The 17,116-nt window shown below is 35.3% G+C and overlaps 2 protein-coding genes across 2 annotated transcripts; one reads left to right on the top strand and one right to left on the bottom strand.

The window, feature by feature from the left end:
- The first annotated feature begins 350 nt into the window (after positions 1-350).
- Positions 351-14,737, top strand: LOC132645576 (beta-galactosidase 17). The gene is made up of 19 exons (XM_060362633.1): positions 351-605; positions 1,473-1,577; positions 2,450-2,645; positions 3,925-4,013; positions 5,346-5,426; positions 7,252-7,346; positions 7,852-7,922; positions 8,198-8,288; positions 8,365-8,482; positions 8,559-8,654; positions 8,732-8,780; positions 9,942-10,129; positions 10,231-10,302; positions 10,763-10,912; positions 12,108-12,158; positions 13,302-13,467; positions 13,598-13,731; positions 13,839-13,904; positions 14,190-14,737. Exons 1-19 carry the CDS (start codon positions 402-404, stop codon positions 14,295-14,297), a joined length of 2,130 nt encoding a protein of 709 aa, XP_060218616.1. The 5' UTR covers positions 351-401; the 3' UTR covers positions 14,298-14,737.
- An 87-nt stretch (positions 14,738-14,824) lies between these two features.
- Positions 14,825-16,218, bottom strand: LOC132645582 (uncharacterized). Its single transcript, XM_060362645.1, has 2 exons — positions 16,100-16,218; positions 14,825-15,576 (listed from the first exon to the last, which is right to left on the bottom strand). The coding sequence occupies exon 2, from the start codon at positions 15,565-15,567 to the stop codon at positions 15,361-15,363; it is 207 nt and encodes a 68-aa protein (XP_060218628.1). The 5' UTR covers positions 15,568-15,576; positions 16,100-16,218; the 3' UTR covers positions 14,825-15,360.
- Between the last annotated feature and the right edge of the window lie 898 nt (positions 16,219-17,116).

Below are 17,116 nucleotides of genomic sequence, written 5' to 3' on the forward strand. Positions count from 1 at the left end.
TGGCCAAGCTTTTTAAAACAACTTATTTTAAAAAAATATTTTTTTTAAAAGTACTTTTTTCAGTAAAAATAATTTATGTTTGACCAATTAATTTCAAAAGTACCAGCAATTAGTGTTTTGTCAAGCTTTTAAAAAGTGCTTCTATGTATATTTTTCTCAAAAGTACTTTTCAAAAAAATATTTTTTAACTTTTGAAAAATTATTTCGGCTTATTTTCTCACAAAAGCTTAGCTAAACACTTCATTTTTTTTTTAAAATAAACACTTATTAAAAAAATAAGTACATTATAAAAAAAAAAAAAAAAAAAAAAAAACTAAACGAAGGGAGTAATAGCACTACTAATCATTCCTCCTTACCTTTATTACCTAACGCACGACACCAACGATCGAATTGACTCTTTAATGAGTACCATAACACTGAATAAAAATGGCATTTCCCGTCTCCGAGCAGTGGGGTTGAGATTCAGAGCAGCAGCAATGGCGAAAAAGCGACGCTTAATCTTCATGCTCCTTTTAGCTCTCTTAGCATTCGGAGCTTTTGCGCCCGCCTTTGCTCCTCTTCCTTCTTCCTTTTCTCCTTCCAACCTGGAAACACTTAATTCTATGGTATGAATGTGATATTTTCTGTTTCATTAATACCTAATTCTAGTTCTTAACAAAAAATTGAGAAGAGTAACAGTACTCAATAGGAGTGATTTTTACTTCAGTTAATTTAGTAGGTTAAGGATCAGCATAAAAATAGTCTAACTATGATGAATTTTACTGAGCAGAATGGATACAAGGTCTATCTGGACTAGTTTAGCATTGAAAGTATAGCTGATTGATTCTAGTTTTTAAGATAAAAGTTAGAGAAGTGTATCTCTACTCTTTATTGAAATTTGATTAACATCCACACTATGAACTTGTGTAGACTTATTAGGAGTAATATTTATTTGCACTTAATTTATATATTCAGTGTCGAGGATCAGCATAAAAATAGACTAATTATGATGAATTTTATAGAGATAGTCTAGGATTGAAAGTATAGCTGATTGATTGATTATACTTAAATTTGAATAGTTTGTTGGCATATGAATGTGAAATTTTCTGTTTTGCTAATACCTAATTCAAGTTTTTAAGAAAAGTTAGAGAAGAGTACCACTGTACCAGTACTTTTGGTTGAAATTTGATTAACATCCATAATATGAACTTGTATAGACTTACTAGGAGTGATTTTTAGTTGCGGTTAATTCGTATACTCAGTGTAATAGTAGGCCAAGGATCAGCATAAAGATGGACTAATTCTGATGGGTTTTATAGAGAAGAACGGATACAAGGTTTGTCTGGACTAGTTTAGGATTGAAAGTATAGCTGTGATTGTACTTAATTTGTATATTTTGCTATAGTAGTCATCAGAAGTTGCGTGTTTTGTACTTAATTTGTATATTTTGCTATAGTGGTCATCAGAAGTTGCGTGTTTCTTTAAACTGGCAGGGTGATGAGAAAACTTTTGAGATTGCGGATGACATGTTTTTGAAAGATGGAAAGCCTTTTCAGATTATTGGCGGGGACTTGCACTATTTTCGGGTTCTTCCAGAGGTACTTCAGTCCATGGTTTCCTATTGATAGCTGAATAGTTCTGCTCATAGTGTATAATCTTGTTTAAACACACACACACACAAAGAGAGAGAAAGAGAGAGAGAGATGTAAAAGTTAGAGTGCTCATTTGGAGCAAAGCAAACTTGTCTGATAGATAACTCTACATGCCTTTTGATGAACTCTGTATTAGGGAAATGATGATTAACAGGCAACATTAATGCTGAAGTACTCTGTCTAGAGCAAATAATTTAGTTTGGTAGATTTTGCATAAATCATAGACTCCTTCCATCCCAATTTTTGTAACACACTTTCTTTTTTAATGTCAAACTTTCTTATTTAGAAACAATTTGACTTCAAACTTCTCATTTGACCCTTAATGAGATGATTTATAGCCTCACAAATGTTTATGGCTTGTTTTAGACTACAAGTTTCAAAAGTCTTTCCTAGACTCCATGCCCAGTCAAACACTGCCACATAAATTTGGATGGAAGAGTAGATGTCATGCATACAGAATTTCTCCTAAGTGAAATTTGACAAGTTCTCTCGTCTAAAAGGATTTTTTTCATCTTCATTTAACTGTTCTTTGAACTCCATTATAGTGTTGTATAAGTTACCTGTAAAAGCAACATCATGTATGCAGTTCTGAGTTGCTTCTGTGGTTTCACATCAAACATGTTAACAAAAGTTCCAGTGATATTTCACCGGCGCAAAATAAGTTGAAAGTCAAACTTCCACTTTTAAGTCCTTCAAAGAGTGGTGAAGGCTGATGCTTCTTTTTTCGTTTATTTCGTTTTTCTGTAAGCGAACTTTTCGTCTGTAGTTTGGTAAAATCTATTTGAATTGGGACATTGATGTATAAATACTTGCTTTAGTACTGGGAAGATAGACTGCTGAGAGCAAAGGCGTTGGGCTTGAATACCATTCAAGCATACGTCCCATGGAATTTGCATGAACCAAGAGAGGGCCGACTTGTTTTTGAAGGAATAGCAGATATCTTTTCATTCCTCAATCTTTGTCAGAAATTGGATCTCCTGGTGATGCTTCGAGTTGGGCCTTACATTTGTGCAGGTTAGCCACTACCTTTCTCTTCTACAACTTTGTAGATTTCTAGTCATATGTGAATTATAATTTTCCTCAAGTTCATCCTCCTTCAATTAATTGAATATAGCCTCAGTTCTGATAAATTATAGTTGTAGTAGCCGTAAGTTGTTTCACTTGTGAAATGTTGGAGGAGGACTAAGATCCATAAAGTTCATTGGGAAAAACAAACTTCTCCTCTGTTTATGAGTGGATATCTCAGTAAATCTATATAAGTTTGTAGAATGTCAACTCTTTTGAGTATATGGTAAGTGTAGAATCTCTCTTTATCTACTGCCGCAGTAGATCTAGGGAGTTCTTTTACCATTTTCTGTATAATAGCCCACGAAAAAGCATAAATATTATGGTGCAGAGAATTCCAACAAAGTTTGCAAGTATCTTTAACCAAGCAGCAATATTCTGTAGTACGCCTTTACAGATGGAAAAATACCAAACCTGGATGAAGAAAAGAAAAGGAGAAAACGAACCCTAGACCATAAAAGGCTTAGGGAGAAATCCTCCTTTGTATGGATGGACATCAAAAACCATACCCTACCGGCTTCTCAAGGAAATCAGTAAATGAAGCTCCCTTTTTGTTGAGGAAACATAAAACAGCTAATGCAAGTAACATTAAAGCTGAATTTCGACATGCATCAAGCCAAAACCGAATGCAAATTCCTTCTTGGAGCTGATGAAGTTTGAATAATGGATTCATGATAGATTCTAGAGTGTTGTGCTGTAAAGAAACCTTTTATAGGATCCAATACTTCCATCTTCCTCAAATTTGCTGGGACCAGTCGCATCAAAATTGATTTATTGAAGGGACACAGGCAGCCAACATATCTCAAAACATAGCCATCAACTACTACTATTTGTGTCAAAGGTAGCATATTGGTTATGGGTGTCCATCAGGTCAGATAGGTGTTGAAACTCTCTCCAGATCTGTTAATACTGAAACCCTGGTAATACTATGGTATTCCATGGATTCCAATGGAATGTAGTTCACTCTACAGGTGGATTGAGAAAGAGTCTTTCTAGTTTATTAGATATTACAATTATCTCTACGGAACTTTCTAATCAAATGTGTGCATGTTGTCATGTATAAACTTCAATAAGCTTGTCCATATGTACTTATATTAATAAGCTAGGAAATTGTTGAATCTCCCTGTGTTACTTTTTCCATTTTTTCTGCATAAGCTTATCAGGAAATCTTTTGGAGATGTTTATGCTATTTTTTATGTCAGTATGCTTTTTTACTTCTTTGCTGCAGAGTGGGATTTTGGGGGTTTCCCTGCTTGGTTACTCGCCATTGAACCTGCTGTAAGACTTAGATCATCAGATCCTGGTTTCATTGATTTGGTATGGACACATTCCAATTGATCTAATTGATTATGGATTTCTTTGTGGTCTTATATGCTGCACAACACTTGCAAAATCCCACATCCACAAGTCAGTTGCTGACACATTAGGCTGCTCATGTAGGAGTTCACATTCTTGTTGGGAAGAACTATGCATTATCCAAGGGATTCCAAGTGTACAATTGGGTCACCAAACAACTGTCATAATTACTTTTGCTGCCTTTCTGCTATCAATATAGAGTAACTTTTCATCAACATTTAGTAAGCTTGTAAACTAGGACAGGCTTGCATCTTACCTTTCTTAGAGGAAAAAAAAAAGAACAGAAAAAAGGACTAAACTAGGCCACACACATTGATCCTGCAGAATAACTGACTAAAACAAAAAAAGAACAGAAAAAAGGACTAAACTAGGCCATACACATTGATCCTGCAGAATAACTGACTAACGGTTACGTTCTAGTCCGGCTTGGCTATCTTCTTTAGTTGTCAAATATAAAATCAAGTGATTCTCAATCCTGCTTCTAGTGATAAGATAAGAGAAATAACCCCCACCATAAGAAAAAGAAAACACGAAAGAATACCAAACTAGATTGATATTGGTTAACAATAAACAATCACTCAAGTAGATCCAGGATTGTTTTGTAATCTTTTTATATAGGGTTTTTTAGCATAAGCAAGATGATGTGAACCAAAAGAAGTTAGAAATAAATGTGAAGCCTACCTAGTAAAATTGCATATTTTTTTCCTTTAGTTGGCCTAAATAAAAATGCACCTTCCACATGATGTATCCTTTCTTAAAGCCTACCTAGTAAAATTGCGGACATAATTCCTTTATTCGGCCTAAAATGCACCTTCAACATGATTTATCATTTATCCTTTCAAAAACAATTCTCCCATATCTTGTCACTCTCTATTGTAGATTATGAGGAGTTTGATGTGCTGTTCTTGACTCTATGAGTTATAGTTACTGCTTTGCAAGAGATAGTATTGCCATGTGCCTGTATTCTGGATTTCTGGTAGTCATCACATCAATTGTGTTTTTGATGCAATGAATTAAAAGTAGTATCTCTCCTATGTCTGGGAGAAAGGAGATCAAAAAGAAGTTTCCGAACAACATTGTTTCTTTCTATGATTTCGTGACTGAATTTTGAGAATCTGTTGATGGCATCAAGTGGTCTCTAGACTTCTATTTCACTTCCTTTTTTGATTTTCTTCTAAAAAAAAAAATTTAGTGGGGGTCATGCAAGCCTATTCCACTCAACATCAGTGGCAGCTTTTTTGCATTTTTAGCTCATTTGCTCAATTTAGTATATATACTTGTGTATTGATACAGGTTGAAAGATGGTGGGGAATTTTGCTGCCGAAGATAGTCTCTTATGCTTACAAAAATGGCGGCCCCATTATAATGGTCCAGGTGAATTGAACTTCTAAAACTGACTTCATTAAAATAACCAAGCTACTAATCCAGATAAATGCAACCCTCACATCTTGAATAATAGGTTATAGCAAATTGTAACAGCAAAGCTAAGTGCGTAAGTTCTGACTAAATATGATCTGTTATCTGCAAGTGTTATGATCTGCCCAGGGAAATACCTCACTGCAACATCGATGAAGGATCTTTAGAGCCTGGAGATGTTAATAGTCAAAAGTCAACGGACATGGAATATCTTTTACGGTCTTGGTATTGTGGTTATAATTTCCTAGAATGCAACATTTCTGGCAAAGTGAAATTTATTGAGCTAATGTGACATGTCTTCTGCCAAATATCTGAAAATCTGTTGCTTATATTAATAAGTGGTAGATTGAAAACCCTTTGTCACAAAAGTTAACAGTTTCCACAAAAAAAAAAAAAAAAAAAAAAAAAAAGACCATCACATTGGACCTAAATTGCTGAGTAAAAGGATGAGTAAATGATATGTTTAAGTTTCATGTTTTGAATCCACAGAGGAGATATGAAGGGTATGCACTTTAATGTTCGCTGGTTTGGTACTTGATTCCTATATTTGTTTACAGAAATCTTAGATGAAACTGAAGGCATGACATCTCTCATCGTTTTTTCTGAAAGAAAAACATATCGAGAAGCAATGGTACAAATTTTCAGTGACCTATATTACATATTTGAAAGTCAGATTTAATCTAGCTAATGATTTTTTAGCCGTTCTTTTGGTAAGTTTATATAAGATGCCGTTAAGGTTTATATCAAATTCCATTTAATGCGCCAAAATCCAGATAAACTGGCCCTTTGCTTAAATTGTGAGCTCCAACTTATTACTCGAGTACTCGTGAAAACTTGTAAATTTAGGAGTGTGCATGTTTCATACTCTTTTCAACCCAGTTTACTTAACTTGATACCTTTGTCTCTGTCCCGCTTTCTAATAAATTATAGTACCCACTAACTCCAAGATACTAAGATAACCTTTGAATTATGTGATCACCTCATCTAAAAATTTAAGAGAGGGTACACTTTTATTTATTTGTTGAGTTTTTGACATGCCTCCTTACGTGCGGACCTAATTTTTTTCATGAACCAAGTACGGGAGACTTTTTTCCAATTAATAGTGACAGTAAGCCCTGAATTCAGAGCTCTGCTTGCTCTAGTACCATGTTGAATGAGTGAACCATTAGAGATGGGACATTTTTATTTATTTCATTATGGCTTAACATGTCCTACCCTTCAAGTGCGGGTTTGATTGTCTTTCGTATTAGAAATAAATTTTGATAGTGGATTTCGATGAGACTTGAACTCAAGAATTTACCGGTTATGATATGACTCAACACCCTCCCACACATATAACCCAATTTTTGGGGTTTACTAGTGAACTTCAGTGTCGGCTTACAGTTGCTAGAACAGGTTGCGAGAGGTTGGCTCTGACACCATTGTTGAATTATGTGATCTTCTCATCTAAAAGCTTAAACTCTTAAAGTGAACGCACTTTTACTTCCTTAATTATGTCTTCAACAAAACAACATATATATATTGTTTTACCTAATATTTTTTTTTTGGCTTTAAGATGACATCCCTTACATGACCAACAATTGTTCCATTAACATTTGAACTATCGTAATAAGTAGCCGTCCATAATTTTTTTAATCTGCATAGAAGTCAAATGCCATTATGACATAAGCTCTATCTTATCACATGATGAAGTACTTGGCATTCCATGATTTGCTTTTTACCATGTTTCAGCTTTTGTATAAGCAATAGATGTAGATTACACTGAATGGTGAAAATGGGACAGATAGAAAATGAATTTGGTTCATATGGAGATGACAAGGCCTACCTGCATCATTTAGTGAGGATAGCACGCAGACACCTTGGAGATGATGTTATTCTGTAAGTTGATGTTATGCACTTGGTTGTTTCCTCTTCTTCTTTTTTTCCGGAAAAGGTAGCATTATAATCATCAGGCCAAGTTGGTGCTGGTATCAGTATTTACAATTGCAAAAGGCCCTGTTCAACTTACAAGGAGTCAAAAAATTCAAAAAATGTTTCTGCATCCTCTACATAATTACCAGAAATGAAAAGATAAAATCAATTCATCTCGGTTGTTTCATCTCTTTTGACTTAAACCTTCTCAGAAGTGTAATAAAGTAGCTTGATTGCTAGCCTTCAATTTTTTTTCTTTCTGTGCGCGCGCGTTGTGTGTGTCATTTCTCCCTGAATTAAATATTGCTTCTTCACTGTGCTTGATACAGGAAATATCTCTTACGGTTGGGTTTCAGTATATTATAATTTATACCTTGCCTCTGCTTTTGGTCTGGAATTTAGTATTCTTTATACCATTATCCAAAAAAAAAAAACATCTTCAGTCTATATTGACTACCTGATGGGTTAACAGATATACTACAGATGGAGGTTCAAGAGAAAATCTAAACAAGGGGACTATTCCTGGAGATGCTGTCTTTTCAGGTAGCAGTTAATAACAACCCGTAAAACTTACCAATTCGAAACAAGTAAAGGTACTATTGTCTCCATCAATGTGGCTGGTACACATGACAATAACTACTTGATAATCAAATTGATAAAAGTGTAGGATATTATGTAGCCTCCTCAAATAGTTATGCAAGGATACTTTCATTGGTGAATATATTAGAGAATTTGACTGCATTTATATCATCTTATATTTCTCTTTAGAAGTTTCTTGGTTGGTTGGCTTGGTTCTAATCATGGATTCTTTAATTTAGCTGTGGACTTTTCAACCGGAGATGATCCATGGCCCAAATTTATGTTGCAGAAAGAGTTCAATGCACCGGGGAAATCACCACCTCTTTCTACGTTAGTGCCTTTTTGTTTGTTCCTTTTCTATCTCGCATCAGCTGCTACAGATGATGTTGATAGGTTTGGTGTTTAGGGAGTTCTACACTGGTTGGCTCACGCACTGGGGAGAGCATATTGCAAATACTGATGCAGCTGTTACAGCAGCTTACTTAGAAAGGATCTTGTCAAGAAATGGATCAGCTGTGCTCTATGTGAGTGTTAATTCTGCCATTGCTATAATGACATATCATTACTTGATACCAAGCTGACATATACGATTTCTCCTAGATGGCACATGGTGGAACAAATTTCGGGTTCTATAGTGGTGCAAATACTGGTGCAGATGAGACTGATTACAAGCCTGATCTTACATCCTATGATTATGTGAGGAAATGTCTGAATTTTTTTGTTAAAGTTTCTTGCTCTATCATATTAATCAAACTGAAAGCAATCTTGTTCAGGATGCACCTATCAAAGAATCTGGAGACACAGACAATCCAAAATATCGAGGTGTACTAATCTGAGCATATACACGTAGTTTGCTTTAATTTGTCATGAGAAAGTTTTTCCTTTGTCATCTTTTAGCTTATTATGGAAACATTTCTCCGAAATTGTACCAATGGTTAAACCATTGGGCCATGGAGCAACCAGTATATACTAGCAGTTCTTACTTTACTGCTAATTAGCTAATGTGTCTTTGAACTTTTTGTTTTGTTTGTATTTTGCTTGTCCCTTTCCATGGGATTAATTTTCCACTGGTGGATGGCTGGAATTTTACAAGATGAGAGGATTGAAGGGGTGTTAGAGTCGTATCGTGGACAGTGAATGATGACTATGTTCCCTCGAAATGATCAAATTCTTTTATATCTCATCAATTTTCCTCTTAGTAGTATAACCAAGGGCCTAGACGACTTTAACAAAAGAATTTCTTTGCATTCCATTCCCATGTTCAGGGCATTCCATTAGATTGTGTAACTTGTCCTACATTTCTGAGAAAGATGAAGAGTCTGTCCGCATTACACTATGGATTTGCAAGAGAAATATGGCACATGTTCCTAACCTATTGGCATGACATGTGTATGTCTTACTCAGCAAAAGAGAACTGCCGGGCATGGGGTATGTCATTTGTGAGAAACTCAAACAGTCTGAAGCAGAACTCACTTAAAACTTTGTTTGAAACTAACAGGGAAAAAAGAATTAGAAGAATATTTGGGTCCATTGGCACCCAAAGGTTGGCCTAGTGGTAAATGAAGTGAGATGAAAACCAATGGATACTAGGGTTCAAATCCTAACATAGGAAAAACAATGTCAAGTGATACCTTCCCATCTGCCTAAGCCTTGATGGGTTGAGTACTGGCACCTGTCTTGGTGGGAAGTAGCAGGTAGCTGGTGGAATAGTCGAGGTGCGTGTAAACTGGTCTAGGCACCACCAATATTTTAAAAAAATAGAAGAGTTTTTAGCTCATGCAGCTTTAACTTTTGTTTTTTAAATTTGAAGCAAGTTCCAACTTTTATATCCCTTATGCGAACAAAATCATAGCACTTTAAAGAAATGCTATTTTTAAATATTAATCATTTGCTTACCTTCTTATGAGAATTTTTTCCATCTCCAACTTTCTTAAGAAAATGTTTTGTTGGCTACCTAATTATCTATGGTTAATCAACTTTCAGCTCTTCGGAGGGTGATTGCTAAATATACAGCAGCGCCTCTTGCCTCAGTTCCTTCCAATAACGAAAAGAAAGCATATGGACTTATTAAGTTGCAGAAGACTAAATCATTGTTTAACATAGCTGATACCATAGGCTTTGATGGTGTCGCTGAATTTGAAAACCCACTTGCAATGGAGTCTTTGGGCCAGGTATAACATACTCCTGCCATTGGATGCATTTTTCATTGTTCTGAGTTAGTAAAGTGCTTGTAGGATATAATCCACCTCTTTCAATGTTTTTTCTTGTTCAGATGTTTGGCTTCGTGCTTTATGTTTCTGATTACAAAGCAAAAGCTAATGGAAGTTTGTTATTCATACCAAAGGTAAGTGGTTTGTCTGACCAATGGAAAGCTTTCTTTTGTCTGTGTCTATTTTCTTGAGCTGGGTTGAAAGATTTCATTTAATTAGTACTGGTAAAGGGTTTTCACTTCAACAGCTGTGTTCTTTTCTACTTCCACTTTAGAGATTCACTGATGTGAATAGAGCTATCCCTTTGTGTCTCATTTGTGCAGGTAGTACCTGAATTTCTCCTCCTTACTAAGAAGCTGTATCTTTGTGCAATAGAATAATATTCAATATATTTTGGCTGTCTAGTAATATGCTAGTTAGCTTATCATAGACGATTGTTAGGGGAGGGCTTAATGTGTGTGTTAACCTCTTTTGGTCTGAGCTTGTAAAAAATTTCTTTCAAAAGGAAAGGAAATTTCATTTACGGCAATGTTTCTTGTTTAGTTTTATAATTGTCTCAACTCTACAAAGAAATGACTCAATATAATTTTGCAGGTGCATGACAGGGCGCAAGTATTCATTTCATGCCCTTCAGACAACTATGGAGAAAATCCGAAATATGTAGGCACTGTAGCTAGATGGTCAAATACTCCAATCAGGCTTCCTCATACTCGATGTACTTCCAATAACAGAATCCATATACTGGTAACTCTCTGTTCTTCATTTCTAACAAGGTTTTGAGTTATGCTGCAATCCTTTCTGGAGATGGACCTTAGTGTAAATTCCAAAGATGGGAGTTTTGTTTGTTTTGATAAAATTTTAAGCAACTTCTTTCAGAAAATTTAGAGCAGGGATCTACAACAAGTGCTGTGTTTAGAGAGGATTGCTCTTCTGCTCTTGTATTTTCATATTATGAAGAAATATTAGGATTAGGAATGTATAGGATCAAATATCTTATCACTGCCTGAATGTTCCTCATCCCAGCACCTTTCTCCTTAAACGTTTTTCTTGAATCAATTTACCCCCCTAAACTCTTCAAAACTATCTTTTGCACGGTTCTCCTTAAGTTTTCAGTGAAGTAGCTATCAGAAAGTCCCTTCTTCATCTCTCCCTTCTCCTTCTTGGTGTCCTCAGCGTGTTCCCTAATGTGTTCTATATATATATTGTCAGAAAAACATAAAGGAAAACGATCTATTTTCATAAAATTCTAATGTCTTTGTGGAAACTTGTAAGATAAATAGATATGAGAGATCCTACTCCCAGTAGCTTCTTCCTTTTTTCTTTTATATTGTTCTTTCGTCCCAATTACCCTGTTGATCTCTTTTATCCTTTCTTTCCTGCTTGCTCTACACTTTTTCCTCATGTTTAATGGTTATGAAGCAAAAATAAAAGAATAAAAAGGAGAACAGGCGAACAAAGAAATTCACTAATTGTCGTGGAAGGAGATTCCAGCCAGGGTGGGGAGTGGTTAATGGAGTTTGAGAAGTACTGGTGAGAAAGAAAAACAGGAAGGAAATCTCTAACAAAAAGGAGAAAAAAAAAAAAAAAAAAAAAAGAGGGGTTGGGGGGGGGGGGGGGGGGGGGGACAGAAAAAAGAAAAGAGGAAAGTTTGGGCCATGTGCCACTGTAACTTGGAAAGATACCATACTGTTCAATCTATACACGTAAGTGCATTCAATCGAAAAGGAGCAACTGCATAGTTTCCGTGACTGGGCCATTTCTCCAAAAAGAGAAAAGGAAAAAAAAGAAAATGAATAAGCTGTATCATTTTCAAAAGCAATTGCCATGTCCAGTAATTTATTCACATTTCAGTTTGCTACTAATGAATGATGACATCAAATCTCATCTTTCTAACATCTGATTATTTTGTCTGCTACTTTGTTATTCGTTTGTTTTACAGGTAGAAAATATGGGGCGTCTAAACTATGGGAAATACATTTTTGACAAGAAGGTAAGTTAGAATACTCTGCATTAACTTCCATAGTCATCTGAGGTATTGGGGGCACATTTTACACGTGAATTCTGGGAAGTAGTCTTTCTAAAACTTGTGCATTTGTATAAATGAACTATGAAGCAACTCGTCTCATTAATGAATGGTAGAAAGACAAAACATGGATCTTATAGTCTGTTGGATTTGAGATACTGTTTCTGCATGATAAGGTATAAGCATCACCAAAGTGTGCTATATACTTGAGAAAAGCTCGAGTTATGCTAACTTTTGCATGGCTGAGCTATGAGACCAACTCCCAGGCTGAACATTTGTAGCGTGTATAACATTAATATAGACCGTGAATAAGTAATGTACAAACTGTTTCAATAACCTATTCTTTAATTCGGAAACTCCACTTCGTCGAGGAGTATATGCACAAGATGATAGACGCAGAATACCATATGAAGACATAAAAGATGAGAAAGGTGCTGAAAAACACCCACATGCATTATCAGTTATTAATTTCTTAATATAAATACCAAATTGATTACAATTTCTTAAAAAAAAGTGTGTTGCTCGGATACGGGTGTGGGAAACTGACCCGGGTGCGGATCTAGAAGTTGGATTCTTCATTACCTAAATCTTAGGATTTGGGGATACGGATAGGAGCATGAATACGAATATTAAGATGGAAATTACTGCACATATAAGCATATTTTTGGACAATTAATTGACATTTTAAATTAAAGCTTGTATGATTAAATTCTTTGAAATGTTTTATTCATAAATTATCTCGTATAATAGCAAAGTGTCTAGCATTTTATGTTGTGTGTGGGTGTGCGTGTATACATGAAACTAACCCAAAATCAAGTCAAATACCCAATTAGTGTATACTTCTTGGGCATAGGTGCAAATCAAAGCACCTAAGGTAAGTTGACCAAATCCTGTGGGATCCCACACCCACAGCTAAATAATCCTTTGCATAAATAATGTAGTGCTTTTGTTATTCCCCCATAGGTACCCTTAATCTACTTCAGCACATCTTCCGTCATTTATTAGTTTTCACCAAGTTGCTTTGCTTTTTATTTTTTTATTTTCTTCTCCTCTCTTTTCTGACCTCTTCCTCATAATACAAAGGTGCAAAACTGTGAACTTGATTTGCAGGGCATACTCTCTCCTGTTTATTTAGATGGCGAACCTCTGCATAAGTGGAAAATGTTGCCGATTCCTTTTCACAACCTGAATGAGGATCAAAAGATTAATTCTGTTATTTCAGATGCACACAGCGACCTTACAGAATCTGTACAGAAAAAACTGAAAAACAAAAGAAGTAAGTTTGGATTTATTAATAAAAAATGTCAGTGAATATTAGAGTTTTGTGTGCAAGTTCTCATACAATTTTTAAGATTCAGCACAGTGCAAGAGGATGGTGGACAGTGACACTATTCTCTCTTTTGCAGATTATCATCCAGAGCCAGCTTTCTACACTGGTCATCTAACAGTTGATAAAGTAAAAGACACTTTTTTGTCTTTTCGTGGCTGGAGTAAAGGGGTTGCATTTATCAATGGATTTAATTTAGGAAGGTTTTGGCCGGTAAATTTTTTTATAGTTCCATAGGTATTTCTTTTAGTGGTCAGATAATAAAATCCTGAAATTTGTTCATTTCTCAAAATGGAATTTTTTGTTTGGCTCTATTGCAGTCCTTTGGACCCCAGTGCAACCTTTACGTTCCTGCTCCAATCCTGCAAGAAGGGAAAAACCTCTTGGTATGTCATTAAGAATTTCTGGAATTCATCTTGCGTTTTTTGTCTCTATCTCGTATTAAAGGAACACAGGAATAAGATGGAGAAAAATAGTAGTGAATTCCTGGATCTTTTTTTTTTCTTCCTGAGAATCAATAGAATTTCCAAATTGAACCTGCTTTGTTGTGCCACATTAATATTTTAGTCTAGTTACACTAATATTTTCAGGCCCCTCTATTTTGTAGATGTTGTAAGATGAATAAACCTCCAAAAGTTCTCATGCAATTACATTTCTTGTATTACATCTAGGTCATTCTTGAATTAGAGGCTCCAAATGCTGAGTTGTTAGTGACCTCAGTTGACCAACCAGATTTCACATGTGGTTCTTCCGCAAATTCACAAGTGCATCAAATCTGACATCATCATGTGTTAGCCAAACCTGGGATGTTTGATCCTGTTCATCTTATTAGCTGAATACTGTGTCCATGTGTTGGTTCCTAGACAACACAAGGATGTGTACTGGAAATAACGGAAAGGTGGAGCACCTGAGTTTGGAGCAAGCATCTTTTGGCCGTCGACTGTTGTATGTGAGTAGTTTGTGCTCTTTAACTTCCCACTTGGTACTATAGTTTCCCGTGGAGAAAGATAAAACCTTCTCTCCCTAAATTGTGGGTGGAGATGGTGAAGAGCTCACTCATGAGTTGAGATGATGATTTGAATGTTCATGAGTACATAGTGATATGTATTTACTTATGGTTGCATATTGATCGGTACCTGTTTGAGTTCTTCACTTGTTATAATTTGCTTGTTCTATTTTGTTAGCACGAATTGTTTGATGAAATAACTCTTGCAGTAAATGTTGCAAACGTGGGGTAACGTTGTCAACCTTAATTTTTACCAGAGAGCTTTCTTAAATTCTGCTTTTTGCACCATCGAAGTCCTTCCAACTTCTTCGCCACCAGATGTAGATAAATGTACTAGAGAGGAAGTTGAGTAGATCATAGCTGACCGCTCTATAGGCTAGTCCATACATCTAATGCATGAGCAGAATACTCGTATTTGGTAAAATAGGAAGGCCAACCTGAAAGACATGCATACTGGAAACAAGTTGAGACTTACAATTAGGTTGAAAGCAACAGTAACAACAACATACCCAGTGAAATCCCACAAATATTTACTGTTGAAAGCAACAGTAAATAGCACAAATATTCTTTATTCATAAGCCAGAATTACATTCTCAGGATTCTATACAACAAAGTGATGCCAAAAGCTTCGATTCAAAAGATTCCGACATTCATTTGTACAGAACTAGCAGCCAGGACTCGATACATGAACTACTCGATCATTAAAGAAACCATCCAATTAGCAACCCCACTAACCTATAACTTATGGTTTGTCCGAAAGTACATTATCTAGAAGGAAAAAGATCACAAGCTGAAATGGGGATAACTAGCTCTACGCCGTTCTTTCAGAGAGAGCATCATTTAGGTATCTGTTGAGTAACTGTTTTTGCTTCTTGTTTGGATCCTGAGATGGCAGCAGATGCTGCAGCACTCATAGCAGCGGCTGCTGCGCCTACTTTTACACCTCCTGCAGCTTTAACAGCCCCACCGATTTTTGAAAATGCAGCAATTCCTCCAACAAGGATTGCCCTCATGGCAACTGCTGGCTTTACCTTTATAGTCATTTTGTCTCACTATAAAACAGAGCAGACTAGTAAGATCAAGATCGAAAACAAAACAATGATATTGCTGAAGTAAGAACTTTAAAGACATTTTCAAAAAGCACAGGAATATAATGCCCGTTTTTCAAAACAAACATGTTTTCCAAAAAAGACATTTAGCTAGCTTTATCCTAACTTGCAACAAGAAGCTACTAACGTTCGTAAATGAAGGAAAAGAAAACAGGCCCGGAAATATTTGCATGTAATATTGTGGTAATTAGTTTTTTCGAAGATCAGTATATCTTTTATTTTCCTCTACCGCAACAATTATCCTATTTCATTACATTGACTTCAAACAACACCTGCCAAATTCCACGGGATTGTTATAAAATTTCAAATTGAACGTGAACAGGAGCACTTGCAATAATACGCTAGTACTCCAGCTCATTTGCTTGAGAATATAGAAGAAGTATATATATTATTTTGGTTCACCATAAATCATAAAGATGCGTAATTTTGACCTTTTATGTAATTAAAGCAGTTTAGAAATCCAAACCTAATAAGCCTTCAAACTTGAAGAATCTCCTATTCCAATCTTTCAAAGATTACACCTCCTAGTTTTTATTCTTTAACCAAAAGAATTAGTAGCATTATATATATGGGGTAATGAGTTAATTGTATGTATGGTACGGTGTCTTTTTGAATTGATAGCAAAACCACTAGTGTAGAACGTCTTATAAACAACCTCGCTCAACGCCTCTCTTCCCCTTGTGGCTCTCGACACTTGCATTTTAACCTTTCTTCTTAAGTAGCATTCTCTAATAAATGTTATCATATTTAATTAAAAATATTTCGTCCATTTTAGCCATAAGTACACGTACATTTCAAGGTAGTTTTTTAAAACTTTTAAATTATACATAGGGAGAGGGGAGGGCAAATCGGAAGGAAATTACAAGATGGAGAGTAGAACCAAAGTTCAGATAGTCAATCAACTAGACTACTCCCTCCTGTCCCTTTTAAAGGACTTTCTAGGGTGACACACCCATTAAGAAATTTAGTTAATTACATTAATTAAAGGGGTTATTTGACTACATCTTCCTTTATCTTTTCCTTAGAAAAAATACCCCCTCTTTAATATACTACTTCTATACTCTTAGAAAATGTAGAGAATAATTGAAAGACCTTTTTAGTTGTTCACACAATTTTTTATATCAAGGGTAAGTTGGAAAATCTTCATTCTATTCAAAATTTATTAAGACCTCAGTTTTTGCATTTAATAAAGGTCTAAATATGAATTTTTCAGGCATCAAATCATTAAATATGTTGGTTGTTTTATAAGATTTAACCACATAATTAACGAGTATATAATCTTCATTCTATTCATAAACGGTCTCACAGACTAACGTTAATCAACCTTTCACAAGTAGGGAACGAGTACCTGAGCATAATTGCCACCATAAAAAAAGTACGTACATATACATTCTCTTCAAACAAAAGTTTTACAAATGGAAAAATGAACTCATTGTTGTTTCTTGTGCGTATAGTATTCAATGACTATTCTTTTTAATCTGGT

The sequence above is a fragment of the Lycium barbarum genome, chromosome 1, assembly GCF_019175385.1.
Source record: "Lycium barbarum isolate Lr01 chromosome 1, ASM1917538v2, whole genome shotgun sequence".
NCBI lineage: Eukaryota > Viridiplantae > Streptophyta > Magnoliopsida > Solanales > Solanaceae > Lycium > Lycium barbarum.

What these genes read in the sequence shown, in the direction of transcription:
- LOC132645576 (XM_060362633.1), top strand. Translation starts at nt 402, where the DNA reads ATGAGTACCATAACACTGAATAAAAATGGCATTTCCCGTCTCCGAGCA. An exon ending in GTTTGTTATTCATACCAAAG is followed by an intron (nt 10,303 to 10,762) that starts GTAAGTGGTTTG and finishes ATAATTTTGCAG; the next exon opens with GTGCATGACAGGGCGCAAGT. An exon ending in ATTTAGGAAGGTTTTGGCCG is followed by an intron (nt 13,732 to 13,838) that starts GTAAATTTTTTT and finishes GCTCTATTGCAG; the next exon opens with TCCTTTGGACCCCAGTGCAA.
- LOC132645582 (XM_060362645.1), bottom strand. Translation starts at nt 15,567, where the DNA reads ATGACTATAAAGGTAAAGCCAGCAGTTGCCATGAGGGCAATCCTTGTT.